Source organism: Apodemus sylvaticus, chromosome 7 (genome assembly GCF_947179515.1).
Source record: "Apodemus sylvaticus chromosome 7, mApoSyl1.1, whole genome shotgun sequence".
In the NCBI taxonomy this organism is placed as follows: Eukaryota; Metazoa; Chordata; class Mammalia; order Rodentia; family Muridae; genus Apodemus; species Apodemus sylvaticus.
Window position 1 is genome coordinate 73,551,004 of NC_067478.1, and position 12,779 is coordinate 73,563,782.

Genomic DNA, 12,779 nt, shown 5'->3' on the forward strand with positions numbered 1-12,779 from the left:
CATAAAAGGCTAGAAGGAACTAAAGAACAAAACTGATCTGAGGCAGGTAACCCAAGCTACTAAGGAATAAGACAAGATGACATGAGGAGCATGTTGATTTCCCCCTCATACCTCCAAGTATCACAGACTCATGTTCATCAGACCCCTGAGCTTAGAGTTGGACTGACCCCACTAAACAGTGCCACCACCATAAAGTATATGGCCTTGGACAAGCCATCTGAGCATTTAAGATCCAGTATCCTCATCTAAAGCAAATTAGAAACGTCTACCTCACAAAACAGAAGATTAAATAAGATTAAATAATGGTGTTGTGTTGGGTAGCATGGACTAGGCCCCAGACACAAGAATTGACCCGTCTAGTCTCTGAGTCCGGGCCCACCCTTGGCAACCCACTTGCTGGGCATTTCTGCGGATGCTATTACTGAGTTCCTTTCTGTATGGCTGGTGAGGTTGAAGCATCTGCTCAGTGTCCCGGGAGATGTTGAATCAGAAAGTGCCAAGTGTAGCATTCATGTTTCTCTCCTCTTCAGAGCCACACATCTGTGTGCTTGCTTTGTGTGAAAATTTGTCATATGATGACAACAAAGGAGTTATTCATTAGAACATTGTCATCATGCACCAATAAGGCTGTTAAAATAGCTCCCCTCAGCAAAGAATGTGAATTCACTCTGAAGTCATATTGGCAAAAGTGGCCTGAAGGTCAATGATACTGTATATTGCATTTTCCATGACAGTTTTTAACAATTGAAGGTGGTCTCAAGAAACAAATCAATGTACTGACTTGGCAATTAATTCTGGGTAGAAAGGAAATAAAGTTTCCTTGAAAAATTGGTTTGATTTTTATATTCAAACATACATGCCCCTTGACCTGCTCTTATCAGGGAAGGTTAAACAGAGGGCACTAGGTCACAGCATGCTGGACGAGACTAATTAAATAAGGGCTGAACTGAGAAGGTGTCAAGATTTGATTTAAAGGAACAAAGCCCTCCTCAAGTGTCTGGGGCTTGAGAAATACTTGGGGTGGAGGTTGTCTTTGGGCAATAGAATGTGACAGAAGACACTTAAAGTCAGCAGTCATAGCACGTTAGCAGTGCTCACCTGCAGGGCTGTTTCATTCCATTTAGACAGTGAAGTAACTGAAATTTCTAAGCTACAGTCATCTGACCTGGTTTCAAACCCAACAAGACCTCAAATAAAGAGATGAGTTTAAAACTGTGTGTTTCCCACAGGCCAGCAGCAGTGTTTCATTCCAGTGTGGGCTGCAAGTGTATTCTGTGGGCTTTGCCTCTCCCCTTTGCCCTCCTGTCGCTCTGTCTGTTTGACATGTTTATTAAATAGAAGCTTCAGGCTGCACAGGCAGACTCAGATTCTCCTCCCAAGTCGCCCACCACTGACAGCCCATAGCCTGTCTGGAGAAAAGATCCCAGAAGCTTCATAGCTGAATATTCCCTAGTTTGGGTAAAGACTTTTTGTTTTGGTTTGGTTTTTTGCATTCATTTGGTAGCCTTTGTTTTAGAACACTATTTCTTTGAATAATAATTAATTCTTATTTAGATTTCTTTTCTGTTTAAACATAAGTAAATAATTAGAAGTGGGTATTTATCTCTATATATAAAGGTGGGGAACACAGCCCAGTGATGGAGTATCTTTTTGTTAACAAGGCCCTGGGTACAATCCCCAAAGACTACAAAACACTAAAGTGTCTTTGCTATGTACAAGAAAGTAGTTTATCCTTCAGAAAGGGTGTTAGAAATTAGCTTACACAGTACATTCACAGATGAAATTTAATATTTATGCTTCTACATATTTTCTACATAAGAATTTTTGTCTAATGAGAAAACATTATTAGGCATGGAATGAATAACTGCTTTGGTGGAGTGTATGTTGAATACATGTGTTTTGGGTGTTTGTCTAGTGTCTGTCCTTCAGGTTAAATATTACATTGATTTTGATCATTTATTAAATTAAGAACCCCTGAACTAATTGCTGCCCAGAATATAATACTCAGGTTCGTGATATTTTTTGTAAATTTTTTTTGTCTCATATGGCTTCATTTGGGCTTTTCTTTTCTTATTGGTCTTTTGTTTGTGTGTTTTGGTTTCCATTTAGGGGGTTATATGTGTTTCTTGTTTGTTTGTTTTTTTTAAGAAAGTCTGGGGACATGGGTAGGAAGATTCTAGGAGAGTCTGAAAAGAATAAAAGGATCTAGTATATGAAAAATCCAATAACAATTAATATAGAAACTTAAAAATTAAAATAAATTAAGCTCCAGGTTCATGCAAATTTGACAGCTAGGCTATTTGAAAGTTAAGAACCTCTATACCTTGTACCATTAGTCACTTCATTTTTTTAAGAACTGGAACTCTGCTATTAAATGCATGCTACTTATAAATGTAGGAAGGAAGGGAGGGAGCAAGGAAGCAAGGAAGCAAGGAAGGAGAGGAAAATCCCTCTAGTCACATAACAGAGAGTGCAGTGCCAAGACTTACTGTATGATGTACAGTCCCAGCTTTCCCTGGGCTGGGGGTTCTAACTGCTCCTTGTCTGTCAGTCTATTGTAGGGGCGGAGGGCTTGTCCCTTGCGTTCCGGCACATGGCTAGCTCCTTGCTGGGCCACTGCAGCCAAGTTTCCTGTGAAAGTCTTCTCCATGAAGTCATCGTCTGTGTGGGCTACTTCACTGTCAGCCACCCAGATAACCAGGTAAGAGCCTCTTGAAGGTACCTCAAATTACTCCCAGCATGGAGGGTGTAAAGTATTGGAGTGAGAAAAGACAGGCTAGCCTGCTGGAACCCATCTGTCCTGTATGAAGGTCTTTAACCAGGCTCCCAGGATATGTTTTTGGCTTTATCTCTAAAAGGATATTTGATCTACGCCAGATAGCACAAGGACCTTTTCTTAAAGCTATGAAGGTAAGATATTTTAGTAAAATATTTTTAAAGTACATTGGATCATCCTTTCTCTTCTATATAGTCAACTTGAACTCCCACACTACATGGACACCAATACTCTTGCTATGATAAAAAAGCATCTGTATTTCTTGGCTCAGATCACTTAGCAAACATACAAGCTGTCCTTGGCCATGCTCTGTCTGGGTGTTCAGAGGTTTCCAGATACTTTGGGGCAGAAGCTAAGAAGGCAAGGTTCTGGCTTCTCCTGCTTGAGAGACAAGCAAAATTCTGTTCATGACTATTTTATTTGGTTTCTGAGTAGGTCTTCTTCTGTGAATGTGTTCTCCTGCTTTATGATGGTGGAATGTTTGTTATGAATTAGAAAATAATAATGAGGCACCTTCTTTCTCTTTTTACTTTTTTTTTTAAATAAATCATGGCACAACTAACACATCAAGATAATTCTTAACTACCTCATTTATATAGTTTTATCTAGACAGAAAGTTGATTGTATAGATTATTGCTGAGAAAAATATCTAAACATTCCACTAACTTTTACGCTAAGCTCACTGGCTTTTAGTTCAAGCAAATCTAAAATAAATGTGACTGGTAGATTCCTCAGCCTAGAGCATACTAGAGGAAGAGAGGAGAAGAGATGAGTGTGTCATAGCCAAGTAAAAGGCAAGAAGCTGCCCACTGAAAGCTGCTGTACATGTCTGATGTGGAGGAAAGGATAAGAGGGCAAGACAGGCCCAGAAAACCAGAATCACAGACTTGTAGGTTCATAGAAGCATTCAACCCTTAATAAACATGGAGGCAAAGTGGACCTTAGGTGGGTTCTCTGTAAGAAGGGTAAGGAATGGACAGTCCATTAAAAAAAAAAATCTTGTGGTTAAAAATCTAGGTGCTTAGAAGAACAATATATATCATTTTTTCCTATCCAAAACCCTGTTGTCAGGAGGCAGTTGTTTGTTGCTTCCCACTGTGGAAATACTCAGGAAACTCCTTCCCTTAAAAACAGACAGGTTTTTGTCCTAAGGACCAGGCCCATAAATTGATAAAATTCTTAAAAACTACTCTGGAAATGATTGGTGAGGGGACTATCCTGTGTGAACTTCTTTTCATTATGTGTATCAGTCTACTGAATGATTTTTATCTCACTTTAACATTTCTTCTCATGGTTATGACCACAAAGTATTCCCTATTTGTCATGAAAAACACATGGCAAATATAAAGAATAAAAGGGAAGCCCCATTGTTTCTGATCTCAGAATCTGAAATGGTCACTAACAGGTTTCCTTCCAGACTTTTTTTTTTCTATATTCTTTGTTTACATTCCAAATGCTTTCCCCTTTCCCGGTTCCCCCCTCCCCATATGTCCCATAAGCCCTCTTCTCTCCATCCATTCCCCCAATCACCCCTCCCATTTCTCTGTCCTGGTACTCCCCTACAATGCTGGATCAAGCCTTTCCAGGACCAGGGCCCTCTCCTTCCTTCTTCTTGGGAATCATTTGATATGCTAATTGTATCTTGAGTATTCAGAGCTTCTGGGCCAATTAATATACACTTATCAGTGATTGCATTCCATGTGTATTCTTTTGTGATTGGGTTACCTCACTTAGGATGATATTTTCCAGTTCCAGCCATTTACCTAAAAATTCATTCATTGTTCATTCATAGGGCATTCACAAAAGAAGCCCTACTCAGAAACCAAATAAAGTAGTCATGAACAAAATTTTGCTGAATTTCAGAATTCAAAAATGAATTCATTGTTTTTAATTGCTGAGTAGTATTCTATTGTGTAAATATATCACATTTTCTGTATCCATTCCTCCATTGAGGAACATCTAGGTTCTTTCCAGCTTCTGGCTATTATAAATAAGGCTGCTAAGAACATAGTGGAGGATGTGTCCTTATTGCATGCTGGGGATCCTCTGAGTATATGCCTAGGAGTGGTATAGTAGGGTCCTCTGGAAGTGTCATGCCCAGTTTTCTGAGGAACCTCCGGACTGATTTCCAGAGTGGTTGTACCATCTTACAATCCCACCAGCAGTGGAGGAATGTTCCTCTTTCTCCACATCCTCGCCAATACCTGCTGTCTCCTAAGTTTTTAACCTTAGCCATTCTGACTGGTGTGAGGTGAAATCTCAGGGTTGTTTTGATTTGCATTTCCCTAATGACTAAAGATATTGAACATTTCTTAAGGTGCTTCTCAGCCATCCGAATTAGGTGAAAATTCTTTGTTTAGTTCTATACCCCATTTATATATATATATGTATGTATGTATGATATTAGCCCTCTGTCAGATGTAGGGTAGGTGAAGATCTTTTCCCAATTTGTTGGTTGCTGTTTTGTCCTTTTGACCTGTCCTTTGCCTTACAGAAACTTTGTGATTTTATGAGGTCCCATTTGTCAATTCTTGATCTTAGAGCATAAGCTATTGGTGTTCTGTTCAGGAACTTTTCCCCTGTGCCCATGTCCTCAAGGGTCTTCCCCAGTTTCTTTCCTATTAGTTTCAGTGTATCTGGTTTTATTTGGAGGTCCTTGATCCACTTGGAGTTGAGCTTAGTACAAAAAGATAAGAATGAATCAATTCCCATTCTTCTTCATGCTGACCTCCAATTGAAACAGCACCATTTGTTGAAAGGGCTATATCTTTTTTCCACTGGATGTTTTCCGCTCCTTTGTCAAAGATCAAGTGACCATAGCTGTGTGGGTTCATTTCTGGGTCTTCAATCCTATTCCTTTGGACCACTTGCCTGTCACTGTACCAATACCATGCAGTTTTTAACACTATTGCTCTGTAGTATTGTTTGAGGTCTGGGATACTGATTCCCCCAGAAGTTCTTTTACTGTTGAGACTAGTTTTATCTATCCTGGGTTTTTTGTTATTCCAGATAAATTTGAGAATCACTCTTTCTAACTCTATGAAAAACTGAGTTGGGATTTTGATGGGGATCGTGTTGAATCTGTAGACTGCTTTTGGCAAGGTGGCCATTTTAACTATATTAATCCTTCCGTTCCAAGAGCATGGAAGATTTTTCCATTTTCTGAGGTCTTCTTTGATTTCCTTCTTCAGAGACCTGAAGTTCTTTTCATACAGATCTTTCATTTGTTTGGTTAAAGTCACGCCAAGATACATTATATTGTTTGTAACTATTGTGAAGGGTGTCATTACCCTAACTTCTTTCTCAGCCTGCTTATCCTTTGAGTATAGGAAAGCTACTGACTGAGTTGATTTTATAACCAGCCACTTAGCTGAAGTTGTTTATCAGCTGTAGGAGTTCTCTGGTGGAGTTTTTTGGGTCACTTAAGTAGACTATCATATCATCTGCAAACAGTGATAATTTGACTTCTTCCTTTCCTATTTGTATCCTTTTGACCTCCTTACGTTGTCTAATTGCTCTAGCTAGAATTTCAAGTACTATATTGAAAATATAAGGAGAAAGGGGGCAGCCCTGTCTAGCCCCTGATTTTAGTGGGATTGTTTCAAGTTTCTCTCCATTTAGTTTGATATTGGCTACCAGTTTGCTGTATATTGCTTTAACTATGTTTAGGTCTGGGCCTTGAATTCCTGTTCTTTCCAAGACTTTTAGCATGAAAGGATGCTGAATTTTGTCAAATGCTTTTTCAGCATCTAATGAAATGACCATGTGTTTTTTTTTTCTTTGAGTTTGTTTATGTAGTGGATTGCATTGATGGATTTCCATATATTGAACCATCCCTGCATCCCTGGGATGAAGCCTACTTGATCATGGTGAATGATCATTTTGTAAAAGAAATGTTACTAAAGCTCAAAGCACACATTGCACCTAACACAATAATTTTGGGTAACTTCAACACTCCACTCTCCTCAATGGACCGATCAGGAAAACAGAAAATAAACAGGGACACAGTGAAACTAATTGAAGCTTTGACCAATTGGACTTAATGGATATATATATAGGACATCCTAAAGCAAAAGAATATACCTTTTTCTCAGCATCTCATGGTACCTTCTCCAAAATCAATCAGATGGTCACAAGACAGACCTCAACAAATATAAGAAGATTGAACTAATCCCATGCCTCCTATCAGATCACTATGGAGTAAAAGTGGTCTTCAATAGCAACAAAAACAACAGAAAGCCCACATATACATGGAAACTGAACAATACTCAATGATACCTTGGTCAAGGAAGAAATAAAGAAAGAAATCAAAGACTTTTTAGAATTTAATGAAAATGAAGACACAACATACCCAAATCTTTGGGACACAATGAAAGCAGTGCTAAGAGGAAAACTCATAGCCCTGAGTGCATCCAAAAAGAAAATGGAGAGAGCATACACTAGCAGCTTAACAACACACCTGAAAGCCCTGGAGCAAAAAGAAGCTAATTCACCCAGGAGGAGTAGAAGACAAGAAATCATCAAACTCAGGGCTCAAATCAATCAAGTAGAAACAAAAAGAACCATACAAAGAATCAACAAATTCTTTGAGAAAATTAACAAGATAGATAAACCCTTAGCCAGACTAACCAAAGGGCACAGAGACAGTATCCAAATTAACAAAATTAGAAATGAAAAGGGAGATATCACCACAGAAACTGAGGAAATTCAAAAAATCATCAGATCCTACTACAAAAGCATATACTCAACATAACTGGAGAATCTGGAGGAAATGGACAGTTTCCTAGACAGATACCAAACACCAAAATTAAATCAGGATCAAATAAATCATCTAAACAGTCCCATAATCCCTAAAGAAACAAAAGGGGGGTCACAGAAAGTCTCCCAACCAAAAAAAAAAAAAAAATCCACGGGACCAGATGGTTTTAGTGCAGAATTCTATCAGACCTTCAAAGAAGACCTAACACCAATACTCTTCAAACTATTCCACAAAATAGAAACAGAAGGAACACTACCTACCTCATTCTATAAAGCCACAATTATGCTGATACCAAAACCACACAAAGATCCAACAAAGAAAGAGATCTTCAGTCCAATTTCCCTCATGAATATCGATGCAAAAATACTCAATAAAATTCTTGCCAACCAAATCCAAGAACACATCAAAATGATCATCCACCCAGTAATGCAGGGATGGTTCAGTATACGGAAATCCATCAATGCAATCCACTACATAAACAAACTCCTTCCAATCTTCTTAATGAACAGTTTTATGTAGCTGAAGTCATATTGCACATGTATTCATGTCCTGCTTTCTACACTTCATTTTATAGCAGAATATCATTTTTAATGGCTTTATCATGTGTGGACATTCATAGTTTATCTAACAATTTCCTATTTTATATATAAGTGATTGAGCTATATATATATCCTGACACTCTGCTGCACTTGTAAAGAGCTGAGCAATTTGTGAGTGTGCCATTTAGCAATTCTACACTAAGTGTGAGTGTGCAATTCTACACTAAGTATGAGTGTGCAATTTTACACTAAGAGGTTTCCTTCTTATAGTACATTTCATGCTACTATGCTTTGAAACTTTTTGCATTAATCATCTCTATTATGAAAAGTTTATAGAATTCAGATTTCTGTGGGGTTTCTGAGTTTTTCTACTGATGCTAGCTCACACAGTCATCCTCTGCTTCAACATCCCATATGTTAGTTGACCTCACCAGAGTGATCAGAGACTGGAGCAGGGAAGCATATATTTGAAGGAACAAGGAAAAAGCATCTGAAATGGGGGTAGGAGTGGAAGAGGGAAAGGGTGAGAAGGGGAAAGAAGTAGAGGAGGAAGAGGTGGTGGCAGTAACCACTGCCCTATCAGGCTTGAGCTGGAAGAAGAAAAGGATGCAGTAAGCTTTGGAGGTCACTGTTGAGAGATGATGTCACTCAGAGGACAAAATCAGAAGAGTGAAAAATGCCAGACCTTGTGTCTTGATATCTTGCCTTCCACAAGGGCAAGGTGCTAAACTGATCATCCATTGAATCAGAGAACCCAGTTCAACTCTGAGACAGTTTTTGAAATGCAGCACAACTTTATGAGGAGAAAACAGAACATATTAAAATACAAAAGAAATTTAAAACTGATAGAAAAGATTGTAAGAAGATTCTAAAAAGCAAAGATTTGTAGCAATATAATTTCTAAGCCTCACCTTGTTCTGTGGAGCTCTTAGGGCTGTAGTGCCTAGGCTCTGTCTCTCACCTTGTCAACACTACAGTGCAGTCATCAGGTCCAGGCTAATTCCTGCCTCAAACAGGTAGGTAGGAAACAGTGTTCTAAGAGGCAAGTTAAGCCTCCTGAGACAAAGAAAAGCACTAGGAGACTTAAGTCAGGTGTGACAGACCCATCCAGTGGTAGTCTCTTATGTGTATCTTAGACAGCTGTTACTGCCTTCCGAATGCCAAAATGGGGGTTTCTGCGCATAATGTGTGTGTCTCACTCTGGGAGACCAATAAAGATTATAGGAAGTTAAAATTAGGCCAGCCACAATTTAGCAAGTAAAGAGCCTGTGCTTTAGCTCTGCTCTGCTCCTCCCTACCTATGTGATCTTAGGTGAATCCTCCCCTTTAGGTTCATGGATCTGTGACTGTTGAAAAGTAGAGTAGTTCTGTAGAGCAGTGACATTTACAGTGTGTGTGTGTATATGTGTGTGTGTTCATATGTGTTAGTGTATGTCTTTATATGTTCTCATGTGTGTTTTTCATGTATATGTGTTCATGTGTGTGTGTGTCTGTGTCTGTGTGTGGGTAATGCTGCAAAATTGTAGGGCTAAAATGTTTCAGCTGCAATATACAGATTCAACGCAATACCCATCAAAATCCCAACTCAATTCTTCATAGAGTTAGAAAGAGCAATTCTCAAATTCATCTGGAATAACAAAAAACCGAGGATAGCTAAAACTATTCTCAACAACAAAAGAAATTCTGGGGGAATCAGTATCCCTGACCTCAAGCAATACTACTGAGCAATAAAACTGCATGGTATTGGTACAGTGACAGACAGGTAGATCAATGGAACAGGATTGAAGATCCAGAAATGAACCCACACACCTATGGCCACTTGATCCTCGACAAAGGGGCTGAAAACATCCAATGGAAAAAAGATAGCCTTTTCAACAAATGGTGCTGGTTCAACTGGAGGGCAGCATGCAGAAGAATGCGAATTGATCCATCCTTGTCTCCTTGTACTAAGCTCAACTCCAAATGGATCAAGGACCTCCACATAAAGCCAGACACTCTGAAACTAATAGAAAAGAAACTGGGGAAGACCCTTGAGGACATCGGTACAGGGGGAAAGTTCCTGAACAGAACACCAATAGCGTATGCTCTAAGATCAAGAATTGACAAATGGGACCTCATAAAATTACAAAGTTTCTGTAAAGCAAAGGACACCATCAAAAGGACAAATCGGCAACCAACAAATTGGGAAAAGATCTTCACCAACCCTACATCAGATAGAGGGCTAATATCCAATATATACAAAGAACTCAGGAAGTTAGACCCCAGAAAACCAAATAACCCTATTAAAAAATGGGGTACAGAGTTAAACAAAGAATTCTCACCTGAAGAACTTCGTATGGCGGAGAAACATCTTAAAAAATTCTCAGCTTCATTAGTCATCAGGGAAATGCAAATCAAAACAACCCTAAGATTTCACCTTACACCAGTCAGAATGGCTAAGATTAAAAACTCAGGAGACAGCAGGTGTTGGCAAGGATGTGGAGAAAGAGGAACACTCCTCCACTGCTGGTGGGGTTGCAAATTGGTACAACCACTCTGGAAATCAGTCTGGCAGTTCCTCAGAAAACTGGGCACCTCACTTCCAGAAGATCCTGCTATACCACTCCTGGGCATATACCCAGAGGATTCCCCAGCATGTAATAAGGATATATGCTCCACTATGTTCATAGCAGCCCTATTTATAATAGCCAGAAGCTGGAAAGAACCCAGGTATCCCTCAACAGAAGAATGGATGCAAAAAATGTGGTATATATACACAATGGAGTACTATTTAGCCATTAGAAACCATGAATTCATGAAATTCTCAGGCAAATGGATGGAGCTAGAGAACATCATACTAAGTGAGGTAACCCAGTCTCAAAAGATCAATCATGGTATGCACTCACTAATAAGTGGATATTAGCCTGGAAAACTGGAATACCCAAAACATAATCCACACATCAAATGAGGTACAAGAAGAACGTAGGAGTGGCCTCTTGTTCTGGAAAGACTCAGTGTAGCAATATAAGGCAAAACCAGAACAGGGAAGTGGGAAGGGTGGGAGAACAGGGGCAGGGAAGGGGGCTTATGTGACTTTCAGGGAGTGGGGGGCCAGAAAGGGGGAAATCATTTGAAATGTAAATAAAAAGTATATTGAATAAAAAAAAAATAAGGCTGGAGCTGAGCTGGTTCCTGGAATTTCCTCAAGGCCTCATCAAATATAGTGAAATTAACAAAGCAGCAAACTAGAAACCAACACATACTACTTCCCCAGCACCTACCAATAGAATTTTAGATTACCTAATGTTTGCTAAATTCCCCTAGTTTCCTATGGCTTGTGCACATTTGTTTAGGAACACCATTTTGACGAATGCTTGATACCTGCATGCTGGCAATATCTACAGAACAAATGTTCTTTGCCTTTGCATATTATTTGAGTCTGGGGTCTTCCTTCAATGATTTTTGGATCCTAACACTTGGCTGGTCAAGAAACTGATTTGATAGACCATAGCCCTAGGGAAAAACAAAATAATATTCTTCTTCTAAAGGAACACAGCAAGAAAATGACTCCCTGTAAAATTCTGTTATAGATACAAATCAGTGTCTCACCTCCTCTTGAAGTAGATTGTAAGTATTACAAAGATTGAACAAGCAAAGATTGAGAGACTTTAGGACAATTAGGCTAAATGGGAGGCCTTCAATACATCCCTCCTCTCAAGACTCAGAGATCCACGTAAAAGAGCAAAACAAAAGTGTAAAAGAGCTGGAGGGGATGGTTGTCACCAAGGAAACTGTCTTCCAAACTCAAGACTGAGGCAAAAATGAACTCAGAGAGTTCATGTATAGGTTTTGCACAGAGCCAGTATAGACTGGACCTCAGCACTACCAGGGGAAATGATTTCCCATACCTAACAAAAGAGCTGTCTCCAATTGATAACTGCTAACAAAGGAAAAATTAGTTCTCCTCAATATGTCTGATTTAGTATATAAACCACACTTAAGAGCACCTGGCAGCAGATGGTCAACACAAAATAAATTCAATGTGTTTAAAAAAATGTTTCAGCTGCTAAATTATATGTTATGTGTATTTCACATGATTAAAAAAAAAAAAGACTGTGCTGGGCGGTGGTGGCGCACGCCTTTAATCCCAGCACTTGGGAGGCAGAGGCAGGTGGATTTCTTGAGTTCGAGGCCAGTCTAGTCTACAAAGTGAGTTCCAGGACAGCCAGGGCTACACAGAGAAACCCTGTCTCGAAAAACCTAAAAAAAAAAAAAAAAAAAAAAAAAAAAGATTGTACTGAGATATGCCTTGAGCCTGTGACACTAAAAGTCTGAGACTAGAACCATAGACAGACCAGCATCTGATTTCAGGGGGATTCTACACCTGAATTTGTGGTTTTGAAATCCTCCTTACTCTCCTCCAGATCCTGTCACCACCAGACAGCGTACTAAGCTGCCTGAGCACTTTGTGGCAGCGTGTAATTTAAAGCTATCTTTCTGCTTCTCCAGTATGATCTGGGGAGAACAAGAGCCATTGGCAGACACAGCACACTTCTCATAGGTGACTTGTGGAGCTCTGTGTGCCATGCCACCCACAGCCACAGTCGTTCCTTCTACGGTGTCCCCTAGTCCAAGTGGGGATCTAGGCCAGGCTCTGTGGGTTAGGCTACATAGAAAAAGCATAAGGCAGACAGCCACAAGTCACTGAGGTGACAACTACTTGTGT

General features: G+C 39.5%; 1 protein-coding gene across 3 annotated transcripts in view; it reads left to right on the plus strand.

The window, feature by feature from the left end:
* The window catches only part of Scaper (S-phase cyclin A associated protein in the ER), a 414,909-nt gene that overhangs the window by 377,828 nt on the left and 24,302 nt on the right, over nt 1-12,779 (plus strand). For all 3 annotated transcript variants that reach the window (XM_052188286.1, XM_052188287.1, XM_052188288.1), the window contains one exon: nt 2,552-2,701. In XM_052188286.1, coding sequence (XP_052044246.1) covers nt 2,552-2,701 — 150 coding nt within the window. The remainder of the gene's footprint in view (nt 1-2,551; nt 2,702-12,779) is intronic.